At 46.0% G+C, this 24454-nt stretch overlaps 1 protein-coding gene across 2 annotated transcripts; it reads right to left on the bottom strand.

The window, feature by feature from the left end:
* Nucleotides 1-12394: 12394 nt before the first annotated feature.
* On the bottom strand, nt 12395-14560 carry MRFAP1 (Morf4 family associated protein 1). Of its 2 annotated transcripts, XM_023206874.1 has the most exons (3): nt 14420-14560; nt 13867-14297; nt 12395-13395 (listed from the first exon to the last, which is right to left on the bottom strand). In XM_023206874.1, the coding sequence occupies exon 2, from the start codon at nt 14260-14262 to the stop codon at nt 13879-13881; it is 384 nt and encodes a 127-aa protein (XP_023062642.1). In that variant the 5' UTR covers nt 14263-14297; nt 14420-14560; the 3' UTR covers nt 12395-13395; nt 13867-13878. The 2 variants fall into 2 exon arrangements, with proteins under 2 accessions (XP_023062642.1, XP_023062643.1); XM_023206875.1 differs by having other exon boundaries at nt 13867-14439.
* Nucleotides 14561-24454: the final 9894 nt, after the last annotated feature.

Below are 24454 nucleotides of genomic sequence, written 5' to 3'. Positions count from 1 at the left end.
TATTTGCACCCTGGCTTCACAACCTGCGGGCTGGGGGACCCAGGTCCTATCAGCCTGAGGGTAGCTCTCTTGGCCTGTGCCATCACCTGAACTCCGTGGAGTTGGGTACCATCACCTCTAGGGAGGTGTGGTAGGCAGAGTGGCCCTCCTAGAAGTCCACATCCTAATCCCCAGAACCTGTGATTGTGTTATAAATGATATGACATGTTTTGTAATTATGAATATATCATATTGCTTATGGCAAAATGGATTTTGCTCATGTAATTAAAGTTAGGGGTCTTAAGGAGAATGAATAGCCTGGATTATGCAGGTAGGCCCAGCCTAATCCTGAGTCCTTAAAGTGAAAAGCACTCCTGGGCTGGAGTCAGAGATAGAAAAGGAAGGCAGAAGAGAGATTTGGCAGAAGAAATCTGTGCTATTCCAAGCAGGAGATGACAGGTCCTGCCTGCGCTGACTCTGAGATGTAGGGGGTTTGGACCCTAGCTTCACCGCTTTGTGGCTGGGGCAGGGCAGGGGGTTGGACAATGAGGAGGATTTGACAAACCACTGCTGGTTCTGAGACACAGGTGGCCACATGCAAGGACAGGAGAGAGGCCTCTAGGAGCTAAAGGTGGCCCCCAGCTGAAGCCCAGCCTGCAACCACAAGGAACTGGGTTCTGCCAGCAACCTGAATGCACTTAGAGGCAGTTTCTACCTGGAGCCTCCTGATAGGAGCCCAGCCAGCCAAAACCTTGATTTTGGCCTTGTGAGACCTAGAGCAGAGAAACTTTCTAAGCTGATCGTGACTTCTGACCTTCAGGACTATGATGATAGACGTGTGTTATTTTGAGCTGTTAATTTGTGATGATTTGTTGTAGCAGCAGTTGAACACTTGAAGCTTAGTCTGCAGATAGTCTAAGGATGGGTAAAAATGAATCAAGACCCTCAAAGCCTTGCCCCCACCTTATTCTCCTCTGGGTTCTCCTAACCCTGATTCTAACCCTATCTTTTTATACATTTTAGATTCTCCTTAATATTTTCCTCCAGAGTGTGCATTGCAAATATCTTCTCCTGATTGAAGCTTGACTATTTTCTTTTAAATGGACTTTATTTTTTAGAACAGTTTTAGGTTTATAGAAAAATCGAGAAGATAGCACAGAATGCAGCTCAACTTTTCGCTTTGATGATGGTTCCTTCGATTAGCACCATATTTTAGCTTAAAAATTGATGCAAAAAAGCAAAATAAATGTATTGTAGTAAAACAGGCATAGTAGATTTACCATTTACCCATTGAAGGTACAGTTCAGTGGCAGTAAGTCCATTTGAATTGTGCAACCATCACCACCATCTGCCTCAAGAACTTTTTCATCCTCCCAAACTGAAACTCTGTGCATGTTAAACATTAATTCCCCAATCCTCCCTCTCCCATCCCCTGGCATCCACCATTCTATTTTCTGTCCCATGAATTGGACTGTTCTGGCTTCTTTAAAAATTGAGGTGAAATTCATGTAACATGTTATTACCCACTTTAAAGTGTACAATTAAGTGGTATTTAGTGGATTCACAATGTTGTGTAACCACTAGCTCTCTCTAGTTTCAAAACTTTCTCATCATTCTATAAAAATGCCCAGTACTCAAGGCCAGGTGCAGTGACTCATGCCTGTAATCCCAGCACTTTTGGAGGCCGAGGTGGGCCGATCACAAGGTCAGGAATTCAGGACCAGCTTGGCCAATATGGTGAAATCCTGTCTCTACTAAAAATACAAAAATCAGCCAGGCGTGGTGGTGGACGCCTATAATCCTAGCTACTTGGGAGGCTGAGGCAGGAGAATCGCTTGAACCTGGGAGGTGGAGGTTGCAGGGAGCCGAGATTGCACCATTGCACTCCAGCCTGGGCGACAGAGTAAGACTCCGTGTCAAAAAAACAAAACAAAACCCAGTACTCATATAATAATCACTCCACATCCTGCCTCCCCTCACCCACTGGCCAACACTCACCTCCTTTCTGTCTCTGTGGATTTACCTGTCTGTAAATGTCACATGTGTTAGTCTGCCAGGGCTGCCACAACAGAATACCACAGGCTGGGTGTTTAAAACAACAAAAATCTACTTTCTTATGATTCTGGAGCCTGAAAGTTCAAGATCATGGTGCCAGCAGAGTTGGTTTCTCCTGAGGCCTCTCTCTCTGGCTTGAAGATGGCCTTTTCTTCCTCTTCTTTTTTTTTTTTTTTTTGAGACAAAGTCTCAGTCTGTCACCCAGGATGGAGTGCAGTGGTGTGATCTTGGCTCACTGCACCTCCGCCTCCCAGTTTCAAGCGATTTTCGTGCCTCAGCCTCCTGAGTAGCTGGGACTACAGGCATGCCCCCACCACACCAGCTAATTTTTGTGTTTTAAGTAGAGACGGGGTTTCACCATGTTGGCCAGGCTGGTCTCGAACTCCTGACCCCAGGTGATCCACTGCCTCAGCCTCCCAAATGCTGGGATTCCAGGCATGAGCCACAGCTCCTGGCCATACTTTGTTTATTTTTATGGCTGAATAATATTTCTTTGTATGGCTATTCCACAGTTTATGAATGAATGTTTATTCATTCATTAGTTGATTCCATTGGTGGCCATTTGGGTCGTTTCTGCTTTTTGGCTAGTATGTGCTGCCGTCAGCATTCATGTACAAGTTAAGATTTTAGGTTTGGTGAAGACAAAATATCAGTCTTTTCTGCTTTTTGCTTTTCGTCTTGTTAAGAAAGCCTTTCATGCTCTGAAGCCATACCAATTTTCCTTTATGTTCTCTGAAATATTTAGTTAAGTAATTAGTTTTTTATATCTGTGGGTTACTCCATCTGAAAATAATTTTTTGTGATGTTTGAGGCAGGGATCTAATTGCAGTTTCACCCACATGTATAGCCATTTGTCCCTAGCCCCACATGCTGACTGTTTTTGGTGGTGGTGGTTTTTTTTTTTTTTTTCTTGTTTGTTTGTTTTGAGTCTTGCTGTGTCACCAGGTTGGTGAGATCTTGGCTCACTGCAATTTCCACCTCCCTGGTTCAAGCGATTCCCCTGCCTCAGCCTCCCGAGTAACTGGGACTACAGGCGCGTGCCACCATGCCTGGCTAATTTTTTGTATTTTTGTAGAGATGGAGTTTCACCATGTTGGCCATGATGGTCTTGATCATCTCCTGACCTGTGATCCACCCGCCTTAGCCTCTCAAAGTGCTGGGATTACAGGCATGAGCTACTGCGGCAGGCCCATGCTGACTGTTTTATCCATTCCTTCTGGGTTGCTGTGTAACGTGTATCAGGTATCATATGTCATATTTGCTCATATCTGTATCTGGGCTGTATACTCTGTTCCATTGGTCTTTACCTATCTCTGGGCCATTACTCCATTGACTTAATTAGCTTTATAATAAATATTAATATTTGGTAAAGTACAGCAAGTCCTCCCATCTGGTTCTACTATAGGAATGTCCTGGCTTTCTGCTTGTCCATCTAAATTTCAAATTTGTGAGTTCCCTGCGCTCCTCCCCACACCCACCAGGCTCAAGAGATCTCCTGCCTCAGCCTCTGGAGCAGCTGGAACTACAGGTATTTGCCACCACACCCAGCTAATTTTTAAATTTTTTATAGAGACTGGGTTTTGCCATGTTGCCCAGGCTGATCTTGAACTCCTGGGCTCAAGTGATCTGCCTGCCTCCATCTCCCAAAGTGCTGGGATTACAAATGTGAGCCATTACGCCCGGCCAAATTCATGGTTTTTATTTTTATTTTAGTTTTAGAGGCAGGGCCTTGCTCTGTTGCCCAGGCTGGAGTGCAGTAGTGCAATCATAGCTCACTCCAGCCTTGAACTCCCAGGCTCAAGCAATCCTCCTGCCTCAGCCTCCTGAGTAGCTGGGACTACAGGCATGTACCACCACACCCAGCTAATTTTTTTTTTTTGGTAGAGATGGGGTCTCACTATGTAGCCCAGGCTGGCTTTGAACTTTTGGCCTCAAGCAATCTTCCTACCTTGGCCTCCCAACATGCTGGGATTATAGGCATGAGCCACTTGTACTCAGCCCTCAAATTATTTTTTTGTAAATTCAACCCAAACAATCAAAACAGACCCATCTGAAGAGATTTTTATTGGGACTGCCTTGATTCATGGGAGCAGTTTGGAGAATAATTAACCATACTAATTTTCTTAATCTATTTTGTTGTTCTTTAATGTATTTCAACATAATTTAATGCATAATGGTTTTTCATATATTAAACATTTTATATATACGAATATATATTTTCCTAGTTACCATTTGTACTGGGTTGAATAATGTCCCTGCAAAACTTTTCTGCCCAGAACCTTAGAATGTGACTTTATTGAAAATAGGTTCTTTGCAGACCTAGTTAAGATGAGGTTAGATTGGGTGAGAGTGGGCTCTAAATGCAAGGACTGGTGTCCTTATGTGAAGACAAAGGGAAGAAGGCCATGTGATAATTGAGGCAGATTGGACTGACATAGTCACAAGCCAAGGAATGCCAAGAATTGCTGACAATTACCAGAAGTCAGGGAGAGGCGAGGAAAGATTCTTGCCCAGATGGTTCAGAGAGTACATGGCCCTGCCAACACCTTAATTTTAGATTCCCGGCCTCCAGAACTATGAAAAAATAAATTTCTGTTTTAAGCCATTTAATGTGTGGCAGTTTGTTATGGTATCCCCAGGAAACAAATACACCATTAAAAAAAGGTTTTGGGTTCTATTATCAGTGGTACCTTTCAGAAAACATAGTTCCTCTTTGTTTCTGGTAAAAAGAAGCACTACTGATTTTTATTGATTTTTGTGTCTAGAAACCTTGAAACTCTAGAGACTATTATTAATGTTGGCAATTTAGATTCTTTTGAATCTATGATGTCTCACAGACATCATGTCTTTGGAATATAACTGATGCAGAACCAACTGGGGCTTAGCCCGGGAGGGTTCTTGGCTTCATCCAGGAAAGAATTCAAGGGTGAGCCAGTGGTGGTAGACGGCAAGTGTTACTGATACAGCAGTGCACAGTAGCAGCACAGGTGGCATGCCCATAGGCAGTGAGCCCAGAGGAGCAGCTCAGGGCAGTTCTGCAGTCATATTTATGCCCACTTTTAATTGCATGCAAATTAAGGGGTAGATGCCAGGCGTGGTGGCTCATGCCTGTAATCCCAGCATTTTGGGAGGCTGAGGTGGGTGGCTTGCTTGAGGTCAGGAGTTTGAGACCATCCTGGCCAACACGGTGAAACACCATCTCCACTGAAATATACAAATTAGCTGGGCATGGTGGTAATCCACCATGTGAGGTGGCTCATGCCTATAATCCCAGCTACTAGGGAGGCTGAGGCAGAAGAATTGCTTGAACCCAGGAAGTGGAGGCTGCAGTGAGCTGAGATCATGCCACTGCACTCCAGCTTGGGTGACAGAGGGAGACTCTGTCTCAGGAAAAAAAAAAAAAAAAAAGCTGGGCACAGTGGCTCACTCCTGAAATCCCAGTGCTTTGGGAGGCTGAGGTGGGTGGATCATGACGTCAGGAGTTCGAGACCAGCCTGGCCAACATAGTGAAACCCCATTTCTACTAAAAATACAAAAAAAAAAAAAAAAAAAAAAAAAAAATTAGCTGGGCCTGGTGGCAGGCACCTGTAATCCTAGCTACTTGGGAGGCTGAGGCAGGAGAATCACTGAAACCTGGTTGGTGGAGGTTACAGTGAGCCGAGATCATGCCACTGCACTCTAGCCTGGGCAACAGTGCAAGACTCTGTCTCAATAAAAAGAAAAAATAAACTAATTAAATAAAATAAAAAATTAAGGGGTAGATTATGCAGAAAGTGCTAGAAAAGGGGTGGTAACTTCTGTGTCATTGGGTCATTGCCATGGAAAGGGGCGGTAACTTCTGGGGGTTGCCATGGCAATGGTAAACTGATGGCACTGGTGGGCGTGTCTCATGGAGAGGTGCTTCCAACTCTTCCTTGTTTCAGCTAGTCCTCAGTCTGGTTTGGAGTTCAAGCCCCACCTCCAGAGTCGAGTCCCACCCCCTACCTCATGATGACAATAGTTGTGGTGGTTTTAAAAATATGTCCGCATGATGAAAAGGAATTTGAAAAGATTAAAAAAATATGTCCACAATCTCCTTGCTACTCATCTCTTCAGTAGGTGGAGCATTATTCTTCTCTCCTAAGTATGGGCTGGCTTGCTTCTAACAAATAGAATAAGGAGGAAAACGGACGAACAGGAAATACATGGTGACTACGGCCTATGGGGATCATCAAAGGTCTTGCTCTCTAGAAGAAACTACTTTGCCTCCTTCCCTCTGGGTCCCTGGCTTTTGCCTCAGGGAAACTCTTATCTATCATCTTCTCAGACCACATATGAAATGTGCCTCAGAGGGTGCCCCCTACCGGGGCTTTGCGGCTTCTGAAGCCCTCTTCCTGCTGGTGCAGGTGCCAGGGCTCAGCACCTCCTTCAGGGGCTGAACAACCCTGAGTTTTAGCAGACTCATCTTGGAATTTCTTTGGCCATATATTTTCTTCAAAACCTTCAGATGACTTTGGGAGACTGAGGCAGGAGGATTGCTTGAGCCCAGGAGTCTGAGACCAGCCTGGGCAACATAGGGAAACCCTACCTCTGTAAAAAAGAAAAATAAAAAAATTAGCCAGGTATGGTGGTGCATGCCTGTGGTCCCAGCTACTGGAGAGGCTGAGGCAGGAGGATCGCTTGAGCCTGGGAGGTTGAGGCTGCAGTGAGCTGTGATCACACTACTGCACTCCAGCCTGAGTGAAGCAAGACCCCAAGTCTCCAAAAAAAAAAAAAAAAAAAAAGCAAAACAAGAAATAAAAACACAAACAAGACCCCCTCAGATGCTTCCTGCCTGTTTGCTGTCAGCCAGCCCCAACATGCAGGCAGCCACAGCCCAAATCTTGTGAAGATGCCGGCGCTTTCCTTACTGCACTCTGTCCTTCCCCTGCTTTGCCAGCGGTGTCCCTGTGGAGCCAGTGGCCTTGACAGGAAGGTGAGAGTCATCATCTGGTGTTTGCCCACATGACTGGCACTCACTCTCTGGAGAAGGACCTTTACTGGAGATGCTTGAGAAAGGTTTGGGGCCTCAGTCCCATTTCCCTGTAAGATGGCTTCTTTTGGAGCCATCTCCCGTAACTCTTCGGGTTTGGGATGTAGAACCCCTTGTCTCTGAGGCCCCAAATGACCAGCAGTGGTGCCTCTCTGAGCTCATTCACAGAAGCAACTGCAGGAAGCACAGTTGACTGACAATCTCCAACTGCCACTTCTTTGTCTCCATAGCGATCACACCAAGACCCTGCCTGTCCCCCCCGAAGAGACTAAATTCAGGACTAAACTTACTAGCCTGTCACTGCTGTTTCTCCCATTGATGAACCAAGGAGAGCTCAGCCTAGGACAAGGTTCCAGTGTTGTTCACTCCTCTTCACCCCCAAACCTGTTCCTGGGCCTCCAGCATGTGCCTGACTTCTTGGAGGAGCTACGCCCTCCCCCCACCTTACCCCTGAGAATAGTGCTATTTTATCCTCAGGCCTGTGAGGGAAAAACCACTCATTTCCCTTGTGTGTCAATCAGAATTTGGGGGCAGTGTTCTCCCAGGCCACATCCACACCCTACTTCCCCTCCCGCTTGTCCAAAATGCTGCTCCTTGGGAGCACTCACTGGTCATCTGACTGCGCTCTCCCTCTTCTCACCTCTGGCATCCTCCTATCTCCTCCCTCTTCTCACCTCTGGCATCCTTCAATCTCTTCCCTCTTCTCACCTCTGGCATCCTCCAATCTCTTCCCTCTTCTCACCTCTGGCATCCTCCAATCTCTTCCCTCTTCTCACCTCTGGCATCCTTCAATCTCTTCCCACTTCATTGGAGTCCCATCATTCACTGCAAACTTGGGCACCTGGCTCCTGGCCTTCCCCTCCACCCCAAGCCCTGCCATTGTCCTGAGCAAGTTCCGTGCTCACACAGCCACCAGCCCCACACCTGGGCCCTCATATCCAAGGAGCTCCTCCATCCTGCTTGGCCATTCACTGCCAAGGGTGACTTGGGGCTTGTTATTGTCTCAACCCTGGCCTACTTAATATCTCTGTGCCTCATTGATAAGACAAGACTAATTTTAATAATGGCATCTGTCCCACCGAGGGGTTGTGAGGGGCTTTTGAGGCATTATAGGTAACTAGCACATAGTAAATGCTTCACAAGTGTTAAAACAAGAGTTGATCTGAGGCCCCAGAAGCACGCAGCTCACAGGATGTCATCCACAGGTACATTTTATTTGACAATCATAGTAGTTTTTAATATGATAAATTGCTTTCCAATATTAGCCCTCCTATTTTCTGGCCACATCCCATCCTCCAGGTGACACTTCCACTGCAGTCACTAACATGCTGGGACCTCCATTCACTTTACTAGCTACTTTTGCCCATTGCTCTCCTGCTCTTCGCCTCCATACTTCCCTACTCAGAGTACATCATCTACTGTTGCAATGATGTCTTTGTCAAAACCCTAAACTCTTTTTTTCTTCCTTCACTCCCTTCTGGCAAAAATGCAGTCCTGATGAACCCAGTATCTGCCCCAGGCAGTGGGTGAGTGCTGTGAGGAACCATCACCAATAAGGCTACAGGAAAGCCCAGGGCTTGGGGGGAATCTAGTTTCAGCTGTTAAGAGTTGGTAAAGAAGTGTTCTTTGAAGAGGCAAAGAATAATGTGGATTAATTTGGGAATAATGGAATGCAGGATTTTGTGAACCATGGAATAGAGTCTGAAGGAGAAAGCAATGTGAATGTAAATCAGGAGATAGGTACCACAGAGCATTATGGAAATCAGAGAAGGAGAAAAGAGAATTGACTCAGGGAGGGTCTGACATATGCTGGGTAGTATATTAGCCTGTTCTCATGCTGCTATGAAGAAATCTCCGAGACTGATAATTTGTAAAGGAAAGAGGTTTAATTGACTTCCAGTTCCACGTGGCTGGGGAGGCCTCATGAAACTTACAATCGTGGCAGAAGGGGAAGCAAACCTGTCCTTCTTCATATGGCGGCAGGAAGGAGAAGTGCCGAGCAAAGGGGGAAAAGCCCCTTATAAAACCATCAGATCTAGTGGAAATTCACTATTGCAAGAACAGTATGGGGGTAACCACCCCATGATTCAGTGACCTCCCACCGGGTCACTCCCAGGACAAGATGAGATTTGGGTGGGGACACAGCCAAACCATATCAGGCAGTGACTAAAGCAGGCCCTGGATGGATTTTGTAGATTTACCTGGCCACAGTGTTAACCAGGGTAACAAATCCCCATTTATCTCTGGAAGATGGTAGAAACTCAAGCCACTCCATGTTTAACTGCTGCCTGAAATGGGGAGAATGGCCAGGAGTAGGAGTTTGAACGTGCACTTTCTTTCACCTCAAAGTCATTAGAAGGCAGAGGAAAGGCCAGAGCTACACATGAAAGCCAGAGACAGGAGATAACCTGTTGGACAATGCCTGGGCTAATGGGACGGATGTGATCAACGGGCCTCAGGTAGAAGGGAGAACAACCCTTTCATCAAAACACAAGGGATGGAAGAAATAATGAGTATCTGCATCAGTCATCTTAGTCTAAGTTGTTACTGTAACAAACAATCCCCAAATCACAGCAGCTTAAAATAGCTAAGGCTTCTCCTTGTTTGTGGCACATACACATCATAGATTGGCAGGGAACTATGGTCATTAAGTTCAGCCACCATCTGGAATGTTGCTGGTTGGTGTGCCAGAGGGAAGAGAGAGCTCTGCAGGGGGTCGCTTTGGAGGTTCTGGGTTGGATGCAACAGATGTGACTTTCCTTTGTAACTCATTAGTCAGAATTAATCACATGGCCCCACCCAACCCAAGGGGGCCAGAAAGTGCCATCCTACTCTGTGCCTAGAAGGCAGAGAATTGGAATTTATTTGGTGAACAGCACTAATGACTTCTGTATTTTAACCCAGAAAAGCTTCAGTGCTCTCTGAGGTTCTTTCCAGCTCTGCCATCCTGTAATACCAGGACTTTGGGAGGCCAAGGCAGGTGGATCACTTGAAGCCAGGAATTCAAGACCAGCCTGGTCAACGTAGTGAAACCCTGTCTCTACTAAAAATGCCAAAAATTAGCACGGCATGGTGGCACGCACATGTAACCCCAGCTACTCGGGAGGCTGAGGCAGGAGAATTGCTTGAGCCCTGGGAGGCAGAGGTTGCAGTGAGCTGAGATCGTGCCACTACATTCCAGCCTGGGCAACAGAGTGAGACCCTGTCTCAAATAAATAAATAAATAAAAATGATGGCAACTCCAGCCAGAAAATTTAATGACTGTACAGCCACGTTTAAGACTGTCTCTCAGAATGCTTCTTATCACATTCTTTGCTTATAAAGTGCAAGATTTGATTGCTCCTCCAATTGCTAGCAAGCCAGGAGTATGAAATTCAGGAGCTGGGTCAATTGGGAATTAGTGGCTGCATTGCAATTGTGACCAGAATCATAAAAGAGACGAACTAAGGAGTTACTGGAAAGATTTTAGGACAATAGTTTTCAAACTCTGGCATAAGAATGAACACTATGCAGCCTTAAAAAAAAGAATGCAGATTTAGATGTTAGATAGGAAAAGACTTCCAAGTAAACAGACAAATGAAGGACAGGAACAGATTATACAGTGTGCTACCATTAATGTAAAACAACAACAACAAAACAAACAAAAAAACAGGTGGACTGGGCACAGTGGCTCATGCCTGTAATGCCAGCACTTTGGGAATCTGAGGCCGACAGATGGCTTGAGCTCAGGAATTCGAGACCAAAATGGCCAAGATGGCAAAAACCTGTCTCTAACGGAAAAAAAAAAAAAAAATTGACCGCGGTGGTGGTGTGCCTGTAGTTCCAGTTACTCAGGAGGCTAAGGTGATAACTTGAGCCCAGGCGTTCAAGACCAGTAGTGTATATGCCTGGTCCCAGCTACCTGGGAGGTTGAGGTGGGAGGATCACCTGACACCAGGTCAAGGCTGCAGTGAGGGAGCACAACACTGCACTCCAGCCTGCGAGACACAGAGATCCTGTCTCACTCCCCGCAAAAAAAAAAAAAAAAAAAAAAAAAAAAAAGGTGGAAGCCGTTTTATATATACGTTCAAACACATTACTATTTCTAAGGATATATAAGAAACTTGTAGTTTCCTGGGAGGGGAACTGGGAAGCTGGGGAGAGGATCACTTTCGTGTCATTTATAAATATTACTCATTGAAAAAAATCAACTCCCCAATGCAATGTGGTATCCCAGAAGAGAAAAAGGGCCTTAGTGGGAAACTGGTGAAAGCAGAGTAGTCTAGCTGGTAGTGCTGTACCAATGTCACATTTCTTGTTTTGGCAAATGTACGAAATGCAGTTTTCATGGTTGTTTCCCAGTTCCTAAGTCCATCCTACACATTTCTCCCTCCTCTGTGTGGAACTCACACAGAAAACCTTGACCGTCTTCCATTTTCTGTTTCCCGTGCCTAGCATGTCTCTCCAGCTCTTCCTGACCTTGGAAGCTATGCTCCTCTTTCAAGGCCAAGCTCACCAGTTACTTGCTCTGAAAAGCTTTCCTACACCTCCCCCTCAGTGTTCTCCTGGGACACGCTATCTTTATTAGTGCTTGGGACACATAGCTGTCTTTTGATTTCTACCAACTAGGTTCCCCAGAAAGTGGACTCCAAGATGAAAACTAGATGCACGTCTTTTAGGAATTAACACTTGTGGAAGAGAAGGAACTGAAGGTTGGGAGTGGGGAGGAGGTGGGCTGTGTGATGCAATCCTAACAAAAGCCTCAGCAGACCCCAAGAGCTCCGAAGCCACCATATTCCTCAAAGTTGTCCCAAATTGGGGTAAGAGAAACAGCGACCTGAGATTTCCAGCCCGTTAGTCACTAGATGTAGGCTATCCAGAAAAAAGGCACGACTTTGGCTAAAGCAGCTCTCCTCTGAAAAGGCACTTCCCAGAGGGTTAACTAGCTGAGGGGTGTTTGTCAGCAACACTCTAGCAGCTGGGGGAGAAAGGCTTCATTCTGGAAGGAGGGTGGGGTATCACATCTACTCTGTCATCCCTCACCCTGCAACTGTAATCGCTATATTCCCAGTGCAAGGCCTGGAAAACAATGTTCCAATTGGAAAGACTGGAGGTGCTTTGGCTCTCTGAAGGCAGAGGCCTGGACCACAGGATTACATATGGTTTCTTCCCACACTAAGAACCAAGTGTGTTTTTTCCTCACCCAGTTCCCAACAGCACACAGAGACAAAGCTTCCCTTTGATTAGAGGCTAAGAGCCTCAGAAACTGTTAAGTTGTTCAACCTCCATTTGACTGTGAGAACAATCTGGGAGACAGCAGATTTCATTCTTAAAGGAGTAACATTTCTCAATAACCTTTTAGGTCTTTCGTCTTTTCAAGCAAATGAATACTTTTATTAACATGGTAAGTTTTTTTGTTTTTAACACGGTAGGGTTTTGACCTCAAATATTTGTTAGGTCTGCTACTCAAATGAACTTATAGCTGGACAACGTATGAACCTTGAAGACGCCTCTTCCCGTCCAGTTTAGGGTCCAATGCAGACAATTCCATACTCTCATCCCCGAGCCCCTCAAGGGCCTCTGCAAATCTTTCATTTTATGCCAAGTCCCCTAAAACGCATCAGGGTATTACATCAACTTGTACAGAATATCAAGATCTTATCTTCTATTTTAGGTTCCATGTCAAGTAAAGCTGAGTTAGGTTGTCCAAACAAACTCACCGGACAGGTTACATAAGATAGTGTACCACATAAAATTTAAACTTTGAACAAAATACATCTCTCCTCCTTTGGTCTCACACAGAAATTAAGTCTCCAAATACAGACAATACTATCCATTCTCCAGCTCTTCTCCAGATTCACGAGTCCCAGCCAGGTCGGCCCATCTGCACTCCCCACTGAAGTCTGGTCCTTTCTTCAGTAGTTGCTGCATGGAGTCGTCTTCCAGAATTAATGCAGCTCCTTCAGCACCTCCAGAGCTGGAGAACTCCAACTGTGAGTCCCATGTGTCACACACAGACCCAAAGTTCCAGGGAGCTATCAGATCACACAAGAAAGAGCAAAGCACCTCAAAAATTTAGAAATAACCACCAAAGCCCGGGAACAAATGTGACTGCTGCAAGAGCTTACAATCTAGGCCCTAATTCCTGTATGTGAGAGCATTCTCAAACAAAATTACTTTCCAAACAAAAACACGTAACAATCGAAACTCATATTGAGGTCATCAACCACAGACCATAGCAGAAAACGTAGTGTTAAGTGAGACAGAGCATAGACAGAAGAAAAAAGAGAAAACAAAAGGCTCTCTGGTTTCGGTTTCTCCAGGGTGTCAGCCAATCTCCACCAGTTGACCAGAATCCATTGGCTGTAAACCTAAAGCACAATGAGAAGAAATTCATCATCGAGAGATTAATCCCGGGCACAACGACCCCCAAACCCTCACGACCACCACCGTGCAGGACGCCGCCTCTTCTGGCCACCACCTGACTCACTCCAGTCTCTAGCAACGCTGACTTGTCCAACGCCTTCCCCGAAAATCCTCTATTTCCACCCCCGCTTGCTGGATGGCCCGGGACCTTGTCCCTTTCTGTTTCCTTGGCGACTCTGAGATTTATGATCCTTCCACTGAACACGCATCACGCCCAAACCCGGCCACTCTGATTATCCCACGCCGCCACGGTCAGAAAACAAAACACGAAGACGGGGCCCAGATCCGCCCTGACCCGAGCACGCCTTTATTCTCCCGCCCCACCCCCGATCCCGGTGCATCTTGATGAAATCATCGCTCTCCAAGAGCAGCCAAGCTGGGGCCGCTCCTCTGCCCGGCGCGGGTGCCCGACTTACCGCCGACCGCGCTCACGACGATTCGCTCTTCTCTATCCGCCGGACCAGCTCCACCAGCATCTCTGCCATCTTCGCGATCTCCTTGGCCTTCTCCTCCGCCTTCTCGCACCTCTTGGCCGCCCGGCCCTCGGCCGCGTCGCCCGGGTTCTGGAGGTGGTTGAGGGCGCTCTCCTCCGAGGCCTCCACCTGCGTTTTGATCTGGATGAGCATATTGTCCATCTCCCACAGCTTGCTCCGGTTCCGCAGGTACGCCCGCCCGTGCTCGCGCGTCAGCGACGCGATGTCCTCGCGCATCTCGTTGATGACCGGGAGCAGAAACTGCTCGAAATCCTCCTCCGGCTCCAGCACCTCCACTTCCTCCGGTTCCGCCAGCTCGACGATGTCCAAGGGCCGCATCTCTTCCCACTGCCTCGGAACCGCAGTAGCGATGTCTGTTGGAGAGAGAAAACCGACACTCGCTATGCTTAGCAACAGAGAGCCCGAATATTCCTGAAAACTTTTATTACCCTTTTTCAACTTTTCTCCTCAGAGAAACCACGGAGAAGCAACTTACGCGTAGAGTAACGGCGAACAAAATGGAGTCCCAGCCGTCAACCAGCGCTCTGCGCGTTGCGGCCCCTTTCACGACACAGCTGGGCCTCTTTACGGTCAGGGGGGCGAGCTGCGGGCGCGCGCACGTGTAGAAAGAGAGGCGCCGGGGGCACCGTCGCGGCCGCACGGACGCGCACGCAGGTACGCGCGGGCACAAGCCAGCACGCTCTCGCTCGTTCCCGCCTTCCCCTTACCTCCGTGCGTCACCCTTATTCTGCCGTGTGTTTGGAGGGTGACCTCTTCTGGGTGTTTCCCTCCTAGAGGGCTTCTTGGGCACGCGAGTTTACTTTTTTTTTTTTTGAGACGGAGTCTCGCTCTGTCGCGCAGTCTGCAGTGCAGTCGCGCGGTCTCGGCTCACTGCAAGCTCCGCCTCCTGCGTTCACACCATTCTCCTGCCTCAGCCTCCGGATTACAGGCGCCCGCCACCACGCCGGACTAATTTTTTGTATTTTTGGTAGAGACGGGGTTTCACCGGCGAGTTTACATTTTAAAAAAAGGCCTCCCACACTTCCCGGGCGCGGTGGCGCACGCCTGTAATCTCAGCACGTTGCGAGGCCGAGGTGGGTGAATGGCTTGAGGTCGGGAATTCGAGACCAGCCTGGCCAACATGGGGAGACCCCGTCTCTACCAAAAATACAAAAATTAGCTGGGCGTGGTGTTGCTCACCTGTAATCCCAGCTGCTTGGGAGGCTGAGACAATCGTTTGAAAACGGGAGTCGGAGGTTGCAGTGAGCCCAGATCGCGCCACTGCTCTCCAGCCTGCGCATCAGAGTGAGACTCCGTAGCAAAATAAATAAAATATAAATGAAAATTTAAAAGGGCCTTCCACACTAGGAGGATCCTTCGTGATAATGCAGCGACCCCCGCTGGACGCTTGAAGCCCCTTCCTATCACGCAGGGGGACCTGAGCCCCCTCAGCCATTTCATTTACTTCTTACTATTTGAAAAGGTTTTTGTTTTTTTGTTTTTTTTTTAATGCAGGGTCTCGCTCTGTTGCCCAGGCTGAGTCCAGTGGTGGGATCATGGCTCACTGCAGCCTTGTACTCCTGGCCTCAAGTGATCCTTCCACTTTGGGCCTCCCAAAGTGCAGGGATTACAGGCATGAGCGGCGCGCCCGGCCCTCACTGCCTTTTTAAAGAGTTTTCCTTATTCCTTGGATGACAGTCAGAAGGGTCTGGGTGTCCCTTCACCAAACCGGCCTCCCCACACCCCAAGGTGGAGCCTGGCTGCTCCGTACTGAGGCCCCAGCAAACCCATGTTCAGTGCGTGGTGCAAGGCACTGTCCACCGCCTCTGAGCCCTTCCACTGGATCCTGGGCTCTTTGGGGTCTTAGCTCTGTGGCCCTAATGCCCTAACGCCCTGGGCAGAGCTTGGCGCATATTGGTAAACTTGGTAACATCCACTCAACACAGAATGAGGAGAGAGATATTAATTTCCTAGCTTGTTGTCCCATTCCCAAACAGCAATAAGCTTTTCAGAAATCCAGCTTGCATAAATCCCATGGATTTGGCTTTCATTTTCCAGTTAAAGGGACACATCACAGTTTTGACTACAGCAGAATTAAGGATTCAGAGAAACGAAAGTGTATGTTTTGTTTAGACTTTTCTCAGGTTCTTAATGTTTTGGTTGATCTTGTAAAAACGCAGCTTTTGGGTTTACTTGTGTGAAAGGAAAATACATCTCGGGACCCCAGAATCACTAAGCCAAAGGGGAAAGTCAAGCTGGGAACTGCGTCAGGCAAACCTGCCTCCCATTCTATTCCTAAAAAACATAGCTACTAAGATTAAAAAGCTACATACCTCCCTCACAAGGACATTCCTTGTGGACAACTGGCAGAACTCAAAGCCACCCCTCTGGTCACTGAGATAGATGCATCTCTGCCTCCTTTGGAAAGGCCAATCAGAAACTCTAAAGAATGCAACCATTTGTCTCTTATCTACTTATGACTCAGAAGTCTCCTCCCTGCTTCGCGTTGTCCCACCTTTCTAGACGGAACCAATGTATACCTTACATATATTAATCGGTGTCTCATATCTCCCTAAAATGTATAAAACCAAGCTGTGCCCGACCACCTTGGGCACATGTCTTCAGGACCTCCTGAGGCTGCGTCACGGACACACATCCTTATCTTTGGCCAAAATAAACCTTCTTAATTGACTGATGCCTGTCTTAGATATTTGGGGTTCACACTTGATATATCAGAGACAGCTAGCTCATACACTTTTTATATGAATAAAAATAAGTGACTCAAACAAAAATGCGATACTACTAAGCATCTATTAGAATAGTCAAAATCCAGAACACCTACAACACCAAATGCTGTTGAGGGCTCGGATCAACAGGAACGTTTTTTGTTTTTGTTTGTTTGTTTGTTTTTGAGATGGAGTCTCAGCTCTGTCACCCAGGCTGGAGTGCAGTGGCTGGATCTCCACTCACTGCAAGCTCCGCCCCCTGGGTTCTTGCCATTCTCCTGCCTCAGCCTCCTGAGGAGTTGGGACGACAGGCACCTGCCATCATGCCTGGCTAATTGTTTTTGTATTTTTAGTAGAGACGGGGTTTCACCGTGTTCACCAGGATGGTCTCGATCTCCTGACCTCGTGATCCGCCCGCCTTGGCCTCCCAAAGTGCTGGGATTACAGACGTGAGCCACCGCGCCCGGCCGCAACAGGAACTTTTATTCCTTGCTTGTGGGAATGCAAAATTATGCTGCCATTTTTGAAGACAGTTTGGTAGTTTCTTACAAAACTAAACCATATTCTTACAATAGAATCCAGCAATCACATTCCTTGGTATTTATCCAAATGAGTTGGAAACTTAGGCTGACACAAAAATCTGCGGGGGGATGTTTCTACCAGCTTTCATTGTAGTTGACAAAACTTGGAAGCAATCTAGATGTCCTTACATAGGTGAATGGATACAAAAACTGTGGTACATCCAGACAGTGGAATATTAATTAGCATTAAAAAGAAATGTGTTATCAAGCCATGAAAAGACATGGAGGAAACTTAAATGCATTTTACTCAAGTGAAAGAAGTCAATCTGAAAAGACTCCATATTGTATAGCTCCACCTGTATGACATTCTAGGAAAGGTAAAACTTTGGAGATGATAAAAAGATCAGTGGTCAGGTGGATTGGGAGGGATGAATGGCGGGGGGCACAAGATTTTTAGGGCAGTGGTGAAACTACTCTGTATAATATTGTAACGGTAGACACATGTCATTATACATTTATCCAAACCCATAGAATGTACAGCACCGAGAGTGAGCCCTTATGTAAGCTAAGAACTTTAGGTGAGTATGATGCATTAATATGGATGCATCAGTTGCAACAAACTCACCACTGTGAGGGAGATGTTGATGGGAAGGGGGAGGGTATGCAGGTTGGGGGACAGATGTTGTATGGGAGCTCTCTATACTTTCTGCTGTGAACCCAAAACTGCTTTAAACATTAAAGTTTATTTAAATGGGAGGAAATAAACCCACCAAAAAAACAAATGAACTCACCCATGAGTTCAAAAACAGCGTTTCCTCCCTTGGATAAGGTTAGATAGGGCCCCACTCCTCCAGGTGTTCTTGTGCAGGGCAGAAATGCCAGGCGCACAACGTGCATTTGGGGGCTGATCGCTAGCGTTTCTTTGTTTTCTCTTTTATTTCTTTCTTTTGAATTTCTTTTTCTTTTTTTGAAACGGAGTTTCACTTAGCTGCCCATGCTGGAGTGCATTGGTGTGATCTCGGCCCACTGCAATCTCTGCCTCCCGGGTTCAAGCAGTTCTTCTGCTTCAGCCTCCTGTAGCTGGGATTACAGGCGCCCACCACCACGCCCAGCTAATTTTTGTATTTTTAGTAGAGATGGGGTTTTGCCATGTTGGCCTGGCTGGTCTTGAACTCCTGACCGCAAGCAATCCGCTCGCCTTGGCCTCCCAAAGTGTTGGGATTACAGGAGTGAGCCACCGTGCCCAACCTCTTTTATTAATTTCTGTTCTTATCTTTATTATCTCCTTTCTACTTTCTTTGATTTATTCTGTGCTCTTTTTAAAATTTCCTAGGTGAAACTCAACTCGTTAATGGTTTCTCTTTTTCTAACGTAGCATTTAAGATCTTAAATTCCCGTCAAGTATGACTTCAGCTGCATCACACAACTTTTGATACTAGTATTTTCATTATTTAGTTCTAAGTGTACTTTTATTCCAATTATAATTTTTTGATCCATAAATTATTAGAACTGTGTTTTGGCCAGGCGCAGTGGTTCATGCCCGTAATCTCAGCACTTTGGGAGGCCGAGGCAGGCAGATCACAGGAGTTTGAGGCCAGCTTGTCCAACATGGTGAAACTCCGTCTCTACTAAAAATACAAAACTTAGCCAGGCATGGTGATGGGCACCTGTAATCCCAGCTACTCGGGAGGCTGAGGCAGGAGAATCGCTTGAACCCAGCAGGCGGAGGTTGCAGTGAGCCAAGCAACAAGAGTGAAACTCTGTCTCAAAAAAATAAAACAAAACAAAAACCAAAAAAAAAAAAAAAAAACCCAAACTGTGTTTTAAAAATTTCACCACATTAGGCCAGGTGCGGTGGCTCAAGCCTGTAATCCCAGCACTTTGGGAGGCCGAGATGGGCGGATCACGAGGTCAGGAGATCGAGACCATCCTGGCTAACACAGCGAAACCCCGTCTCTACTAAAAAAAAATGCAAAAAACTAGCCGGGCGAGGTGGCAGGCGCCTGTAGTCTCAGCTACTTGGGAGGCTGAGGCAGGAGAATGGCGTAAACCCGGGAGGCGGAGCTTGCAGTGAGCTGAGATCCGGCCACTGCACCCCAGCCTGGGCGACAGAGCGAGACTCCGTCTCAACCAAAAAAAAAAAAAAATTTTCACCACATTAGAGCTGTTTATGCTCTTCTGTTACTGATCTCTAACTTAATTGTATTCTACTTAGAGATGGAGTTCAGTTTGATAGTGAGTCTCTGAAATTTGAAAAACATTTTGGCCTGGGCAATTGCAGCACACTCTGTGTGTGTGTTTGAGAAGAGTGAGCATTCGGTAAGGCTGGGACCAGGACTTTATGCACGTCCACCAACTCCCACCTCCAATGTTGCAATAGCTTCCTGTTTTTGCCTCATTCATCTATAGCGTAATCTCTACATAGATTCCATTTCTTTGGTGCATTGCAGAGTTTGTCTGGATTCATTTTTGACAAAATTATTTATAAATTTAGAAATTCTTCAGAAATTGTTGAAGTCAAAGATGCAGTTTTGCAAACCAGTTTGACTGTGGGCAGCCCCAGTGCATCATTAGCTGTAGCCTGAGAACAAACACAGGTGCAAACAAAACCAGGGTATTTCAGCTGGTAAATGCTGCCATGAGGCAGAACTTGCTTTTCCCCAGGCTGGAAACTGGATAACGGTTTTTCCTGGACCAAGTGAGGAAAGGCAGGGCCACGTGGGGGAAGAATTGGAACTCCCAGTCCTATGGCTCAGCTGTAAATACTGAAGAGTGGCACAGAAAAGGCACTGTTTTGTTCCCTCTTGGGAGGGGACATGATGCTGAGGGCACGGTGTGAGAGGCTTGGGGTGCGGGGAGGCCTTTAATGATTCCGAGACAGCACAACCCCTGGACACCTGGGCAGTCTCTGGGGAAGGACTGGAGCTGCCTACACACCTGTGGTCCTAGTGAGACGGCAGGAGGTGGGACTCTGGAGACAGGGCTCAGACGTCAGACCAGACTGAGGACTAGCTAAAACAGGGAAGAGGTCAAAGCACCTCTCCAGAATAGATGCCCACCAGTGTGTCATGTCAGTTTACCATTGCCATGACAACACCCGGACGTTACTGCCGCTTTCCATGGCAACAGTTTTATGACCCAGAAGTTACCACTCTATTTCTAGAAATTTCTGCATAATCTCCCCCTTAATTTGCACATAATTAAAACTGGGTATTGGCTGGGCACCGTGGCTCATACCTGTAATTTCAGCACTTTGGGAGGCCGAGATGGGCGGATCACCTGAGGTCAGGAGTTTGAGACCAGCCTGGCCAACATGGCGAAACCCCATCTCTACTAAAAATACAAAAATTAGCTGGGCGTGATGGCACGCGCCTGTAATTCCAGCTACTGGGGAGGCTGAGGCAGGAGAATCACTTGAACACAAGAGGTGGAGGTTGCAGTGAGCTGAGATTGTGCCACTGCACTCCAGCCTGGGTGACAGAACAAGTCTGCCTCAAAAAAAAAAAAAAAAAAAAAAGTGGGTATAAATATGACGTGGAACTGCCTCTGAGTTGCTACTCTGGGCACATTACCTATAGGACAGCACTGCTCTGCAAAGGAGGAGGAGCCTCTGCTGCTGCTGCCGTACTCTGCCACTTCAATAAAAGTTGAACACCACTGGCTTGCTAACACCACTGGCTTGCCCAGAAATTATTTTCTGGGTAAATCCAAGAACCCTCCTGGGCTCAGCCCCAATTTTGGGATTCACTTGTCCTGCCTACTAGGGGCACCTGCTCAACATTGCTGGTCCTGGTAGCAGATGCAGAGGCTGAGCTGTGCCACTGCCTGAGGTGGGGAGAGCCTAGTGCTATGGACTGAATGTTTGTGTCCCCTGCAAGTTATGTTGAAATCCTAACCACTAATGAGATGAGGCCTTTGGGTAGTGATTAGGGTTAGATTTGGTCATGAGGGTGGGGTACCTATCACAGGATTAGTGCCTTGTAAGAAAAGATGCAAGAGCTCTCACTCTTTACTTTCCGCTATGTGAGGCTACGACAAGAAGACTGTTACTGGCCAGGTCCAGGTCTGTTCTGCCCGTGTGCAGTAAATCAATCACTGTGACATGGGTTCTTCAAAAGAAAAGAGATTTATTCTCAAGGGCATGAGGTGAGGATATGGAAAAACAGCTCTCAAATTCACTTCTCTGAAAATCAGGCTTAGGGATATTTATGGGTTAGAGAAGTGGAGTGGATTAAGGCTTGGGGAAAGATGATTGGCAGTGGGGAAAAATGAAGTAACAGGTTCATTTTGCACAAGTGTAGTCAGGGTTCATGACATTTCATAGGACATATGTACAGAAAATGGTGGTGTTAGCATGATCTGAGGGTGGAGTATTTGGCCCTCTGATGTCAAAAGGCCGCCTCTCAGGCACTTGCACAGGCCCAGTTGAAGAATTGGTGGTTGCAGCTGGTTTGAACTGGGCAGGAGCTGGCCCAAGTTTCTGAAAAATGACTGAAGCAACCATTACCATGGTGACCTGCAAATGTTATCTATAAAGTAGCCAGTGAAGGTCAGGTGCAGTGACTCATGCCTGTAACCCCAGCACTTTGGAGGACCAAGATGGGAGGTTTGGTTGAGCTCAGGAGTTTGAGGCTTCAGTGAGCCATGATCATACCACTGCACTCCAGCCTAGGCAACAGAGTGAGATCCTGTTTCTTAAAAAGTAAAATAAAAAATAAAGTAGTAAAGATTTAAATTTTAGCATTCAGTGATGCATACTTCAGCTACTGTGACCTTCAGCTTCATGGAAAAAGGGAGAAAAAATAACAAAAAGCAAGTGACCCAAAGCAAGCAGGGTAGGCAGACCTCATCAAATTAACCACTCAGTTTAAAGATGGCCATTTGCAAACCAGGAAGACAGCCCTCACCAGCCTCCAGATCTGCTGGCACCTTGCCCTTGGACTTTCTGGGCTCAAGAACTATCGGAAATAAATGTTTGTTGTCTAAGCCATCCAGTCTGGGGTAATTTGTTATATCAGCCTGAAGAGGCTAATAGTTGGTGTCTGTCCCTAGGGAAGTCATAAGCAGACTGGCTTCCTCTCCTTTGCCCTTTGCTTGCTGTGGGCCCGAAGCGTGTAAACTGCCATGCTTCCTCCACTTTCTGTTTTGCTGCTTCTCCAGAGACTTGAACAGCTTGACAAAACCAAAGCCTGAAGTTATAAATGGATGGGAAGAGTGGGAATGTACACATGGTCCAAAGATTTTATCTTGCTATGGGAGAAAGAGGAAGGACAGCAGGCAACAAAGCTGTCTTTGTGGTGGTGAAAGATAATCATTATTTCATTTTGTTATTCCAGAAAGGAAATAGAGGCTTATTTATAATTATTATACTGAAACAATCCAGAACTAAACTACTAGAAAAATTGAAAAGACTAGTAGAACTTTCAAAGTAATGAGGAGAAAAAAGAGAATAAAGTAGGACTCTGGAAAATTGAAAAGAAAAGGGAAAATGAGGAGAGAAAACAATGAAGTAAAACAAACTATAAATAGAAAAGAGAAGAAATATTTAATAAAATCCAATCATGGCCAGGCATGGTGGCCCACAACTGTAATCCCAGCACTTTGGGAGGCCGAGGCAGGCAAATCACTTGAGGCCAGGAGTTCAAGACCAGCCTGGCCAACATAGTGAAACCCCATCTCTACTAAAAATACAAAAAATTAGCTGGGTGTGGTGGCACATGTTTGTAATCCCAGCTACTTGGGAGGCTGAGGCAGGAGAATTGCTCGAACCCAGGATACAGAGGTTGCAGTGAGACAAGATCACACCACTGCACTCCAGCCTGGGTGACAGAGTGAGACCCTGTCCCAAAAAATAAAATAAAATCCGATCAGTGAGCACAATAACTTTTCTTAAAAGGTAGCAACTGGCAGTTGGGGTTAAAAACTAAAATTAAGGTATGTGTTATATATAAGAAACACACCTATAATGTGGCAGGAATGTATAAAAATTAAGGGATAAAGCAGAATTTAAGGTTAAAATATGAAACAAAGAAGAGGAGCATTGTGTAATGATAAATATGACTTACAAATAAGTTATATATTTCAGTTATCTAGTGCTGTGTTCATGACACCCCAAATCATTTTTTTTTTCCTTGAGATAGGGTCTTAGTCTGTTGTCCAGGCTGGAGTGGAGTGGCATGATCAACGCTCACTGCAGCCTTGACCTCCCAGGCTCAAGTGATCCTCCCACCTCAGCATCCTGAGCATCTGGGACTACAGGTGTGCACCATCATGCCTGCCTAATTTTTTATTTTTTTAGACACAAGTTCTCACCATGTTTCCCAGGCTGGTCTTGAACTCCTGAACGCAATCGATCCTCCCACATTAGCCTCCCAAAGTGTTGGAATTACAAGTGTGAGCCACCACACCTGGCCCAAATCTTATGGTACTTACTTAGCACCATAACAATCATTTGTCACAATTCTGTGGGTTAGGAGTTTGGGCAGGGCTCAGCTGGTTGGTTCTTCTGCTTCATATATAGTTTATCACCTAGAGGCACTCACTCTGCTGTGTTGAGCTGCTACCTGTAATGGTTGAAAAATCCAAAAAAGGTCTCACTCACATATCTAGGGTCTTAACTGGGGTGTTGGAATGGTCAGAGGCATTCTCTTTCATTACTAGTGAGAAGGATTCATATGCTCCCTTTGGATGTAAGGAAAGCTGGGGAATGTGGACCATGTCTGGGAAGCCACTTCTCAGCTAAAACTGTCATTTATATCATGGAGGGGAAGAATAGATGCCAGCAGAAAGCCAACTAGCCCTGTCACAACCAAAAACATCCTCTTATTGTTTAAGCCAGTTTGAGCTATATAAAAAGTCTGGATTATATAAAAATCTGGATTATATAAAAAGAGCTGTTAGATGTAAGATGTGAATTTGGACTTGTTTTATCTTTTTCCATTTATATATTTCACAATTTTTGTATTTTTCTTTTAAATATTTTAAATATTTTTTGGTGAAAACAACATATGTACAACATTATTTATATTCTCATATATACATGTACATTTACCATGTGTATCATATATATATGAGAGAATATGAGTAGAAACATTATATATATGTGTATATAATACAGTTTCACCTATGAATAATTTTAAAGGAAACTCACATGTTAACAATAAACTAAATCAGGAAATAAAACCATGCCACACCTAGAAATCCAGGTGTGTTCCTTCTTAACCCAGATTTCCCTCGCCCCACTGAAGGTAACCCCTTTTGTGACTTTTAGTTTCCCTTCCCTTC

Source organism: Piliocolobus tephrosceles, chromosome 3, assembly GCF_002776525.5.
Source record: "Piliocolobus tephrosceles isolate RC106 chromosome 3, ASM277652v3, whole genome shotgun sequence".
Lineage (NCBI taxonomy): Eukaryota > Metazoa > Chordata > Mammalia > Primates > Cercopithecidae > Piliocolobus > Piliocolobus tephrosceles.
This window is presented reverse-complemented; position numbering and strand designations above follow the sequence as displayed.

What these genes read in the sequence shown, in the direction of transcription:
- MRFAP1 (XM_023206874.1), bottom strand. Translation starts at nt 14,262, where the DNA reads ATGCGGCCCTTGGACATCGTCGAGCTGGCGGAACCGGAGGAAGTGGAG.